General features: G+C 23.5%; 1 protein-coding gene across 1 annotated transcript; it reads left to right on the top strand.

The window, feature by feature from the left end:
* Positions 1-1,373: 1,373 nt before the first annotated feature.
* Positions 1,374-3,056, top strand: LOC113548607 (odorant receptor 2a-like). Its single transcript, XM_026949572.1, has 4 exons — positions 1,374-1,418; positions 2,481-2,600; positions 2,666-2,824; positions 2,914-3,056. Exons 1-4 carry the CDS (start codon positions 1,374-1,376, stop codon positions 2,992-2,994), a joined length of 405 nt encoding a protein of 134 aa, XP_026805373.1. The 3' UTR covers positions 2,995-3,056.
* The last annotated feature ends 487 nt before the right edge of the window (positions 3,057-3,543 follow it).

Raw genomic sequence — 3,543 nt, 5'->3', positions numbered from 1 at the left:
TTATAATATTTGTTATAAGTACATATTTTTTTATGTTTATAATTGTTTTATATTATGAATACGAATATTGATTCCAAATTGATGTCAAACTTATAATGACAAAATCTTTTCTATTTATTAGATAGCCGATACCCATATATTTTTATAAGATTATAATTGTTTACTTATGGCATATTTAAAAAAAATCATTTTAACAATATGAATATTATTATAAATATTTTTCATTGTTACACTTATATTTTCAATAAAGTAAAAGGTTTTTACATAAATTAATTAATAAGAATTAATTTGAAACTGTGTCCAAGTTAAAGATCAAATATTTGGCCAACAAAATACAACGTGCTGAATTCTTCGATAGTCAAATTAATGATATTGAACGTCGCACACTCGCCACATTCGCATATATAAACTCGATCTCAATGGTATTGGTTTTTTTAGATTAGCGATTATTTCTTCGTTAATGTCGAGTATTCTTGATCATTTAATATCTGTAAGTGATCATTATAGCTATATACATGAAAAAAAAAATCAGAACACATGATAAACTATATTGAGAAATTGGTAATGGGTCAATGGAAAACATTTCCTGATGCTATGGCCCTGTGCGGTGGTTATCGAACATTTAGGAACACTCAAACTCAACAAAGAACCTCTAAATCAAATAACCAATTCTATTGGGAACAATTCAGTTTTTTTTAAATGTTCATAGCGAGTGATCATTGATCACTAATATAATATAAATTTGTTCAGTCTCCCCCCCCCCTCTAAAGCCACCTATGAATTTTAATGTTTTATTACCTATAATAATGTAATATGATATACTTTTACTTTAATGTTCAAGTGAAACAAGTACAAACTTTTAGCAAGCAGGTAGTAAAATATATCTTCATACGTTAATATTTTGATAAAATACACATTTATCGAAGACAAAAATTAATGAAAATTGTATTAGTTAAATTATTCTATATTGTTATTACAGACTATTACAAAGAAATAAAATCAATTCTACAGGATCAACTAAACTAAATTTGTAAGTATTCCTTAAAAAAAACCATGGGTAACTTAATGTAGGTATGTAAAAATTATTTGTAATAACATTGTTCAATTTAAGAAGAAAGACACTTTAAATAATTCGTGTAAAAAGTATTGAAATTTTAATGACAAAAATTGTATTATACAATATTTTGTTCAAAAAGAATGCTTTATAATATATTTAAATAGATTGAAAAAAAATTGTATGATAATAAATGCTATTAGATATTATGTGTAATATCCGTTATTTGAAGAATCGTCCAGAAAATATGTATAATTTTTTCAGGAAAATAAAATTGTTTTATTCTATTATGAAACCAACAATCTTACTGAGCGTTGCAATGGATTCATTCTATTTCATAATCTTGACGTACTTATTCATTTTGGTATGTTTTTTTTTATTTAAACATATACAATAATATTTAACTAATGCATGTTATCGATAAGGTAGACAATTTCGTTGACGAATTGAAAATCTTTTATGCAAGTAAGTAATGAGTCAGCTAATTGTAAATATTTTTACATTTATTACATTGTCATACAATTAAACAGACAGTCATTGTATAGTAGATTATTAGATTATATCCTATAGTTAAAAACAATTTTATAAAATTAACATAAAAATAATGTAAAACCAAAGTAGTATATTTTTAAAACAACATTAAAACATTGTTTCCTATGTTTTGAAACAAAATATTAGTATAACTATAATAATATATAATAAACATATAATATTATTGAATAGGTACCTATGTCAGACAATATATTTTTACCTTCCTAAAATATTGTTTTTTATTTTTTTGGCGGATTATTAACAATTTTTTTATGCTTATAATATATATTTTCGGCGTGTTGTAATTTGTTTTTGGTAAATGGAAAACTAGAAAAGTATTTTATATCCGGGAATGTTGAATTGAGGTCTACTATAGAATTTTTAATAGCTGAGTAACGTCATCATTTTTTGGAGTATTGTTGTAACACTGTTATTATCTCTTAATTTTCAAAAAAAATCGTATCAAGATTATCCTCATCTAATTCATGTTAAGCCAATCAAACGTTTTTTATAGATAATAAATAGAAACTTTTTATAGTTAGTTTACAAGTTCTACTATAAAGCTAACATGGACCACTTCTTATCATTTATAATTTACAACGTGTAAATTTTTTATTTAAAATATCCTATTCATTATAAAATTCTAGATATAAATAAATTGTTTTTTGACTTTTTTTACATGACAGTTTATATTTTCCATGGGGTTTTAAAATACAGTTGCAACTAATATTAATAGTTCATATTTAAAAAACAGCCCAATGTCCATAATTTTATTTAACATTGGTGTACCTAGGTTTATTTTATATTAGTTTATATTGGCTTTAGATAGTATAAGAAAATTTTACTAATATAAACATATTATTTAACCTCTAATTTTATTATGTTTTACTATTAGGTCTGCTTGATACCCGGATCAGAGACAGCCCTAACCTTAATCAAAATCGGCTCATCAGTTGTCTATATTGCCTCAAGGTTATTCATTTATTGTTATCTATTTGAAAATATAAACATACAAGTATAAAAACTATTATAAAATTGATATTAGTGCATTTAGATTGATAATAATTAATTTTTATATAGAGAGAATTGGTCAACTTTAGCATATACTCTTGTAATTGGACGGAGATGAATTTAAAATTCAAGAAGTTGTTATTATTTACATTGCGGATGAATGATGCTAATCAAATGGTGATAAAAGCTTCGCCGAAAAAAATCATCAACTTACAACTATTCGCTAATGTATTAATTTAGATTTATTTTCAAATAATTATAGTAATGACAATTATACAGTTTGAACAAAATACCTAACTAAATGCAATTAATTTCAGATCATGTCAACGTCCTTCAATATGGTCCCTGTTTTGTTGAAAATCACTAACTCAGAAAATCACAAGTCACAAGAGACTTAAACTTAAAACATTATTTCACCATAATATGTTTATACTATAAACCATTTAAAACAAAACTTAAATATTTTATAATTATAACAACCGTTTAAAATGTTTTACAGTACTAAATTATAATATTAAAGATAACTAACTAGAAAATCGTAAAAATAAATTATATCAGTTATTTAAAACTGTGAGAAAACAATTAAACTAAAAATAATATCTTATAAATAAAAATACATACAATAATTATTGTTCACAAATTAAGTTGTCTTAAAAATATTATTAGATTAGCTTATCGTGATACGAATATATTTTCACATGCAAGTGCTCTAATAGTTTGGGAAATATCATATCAACCGCTTTCAAAAAATCAATTATTATAGAACAACACTAATCAATATTATATACACTTGTTTAAGTTGCAACTTTATAAATTGCAACAAATAAAATAATGTTTATATTTGACTAATAAATAATGATAATTTTTAATAGTATTATCAATCCATATAACTATTATAAAATAGAAGCCCTATTTTTATATGTACACGTATATATTGAATAGTACTC

Source organism: Rhopalosiphum maidis, chromosome 4 (assembly GCF_003676215.2).
Source record: "Rhopalosiphum maidis isolate BTI-1 chromosome 4, ASM367621v3, whole genome shotgun sequence".
NCBI classification, from domain to species: Eukaryota; Metazoa; Arthropoda; class Insecta; order Hemiptera; family Aphididae; genus Rhopalosiphum; species Rhopalosiphum maidis.
The sequence above is the reverse complement of the archived record's forward strand: the minus strand, read 5'-3'. Positions and strand labels throughout refer to the sequence as shown.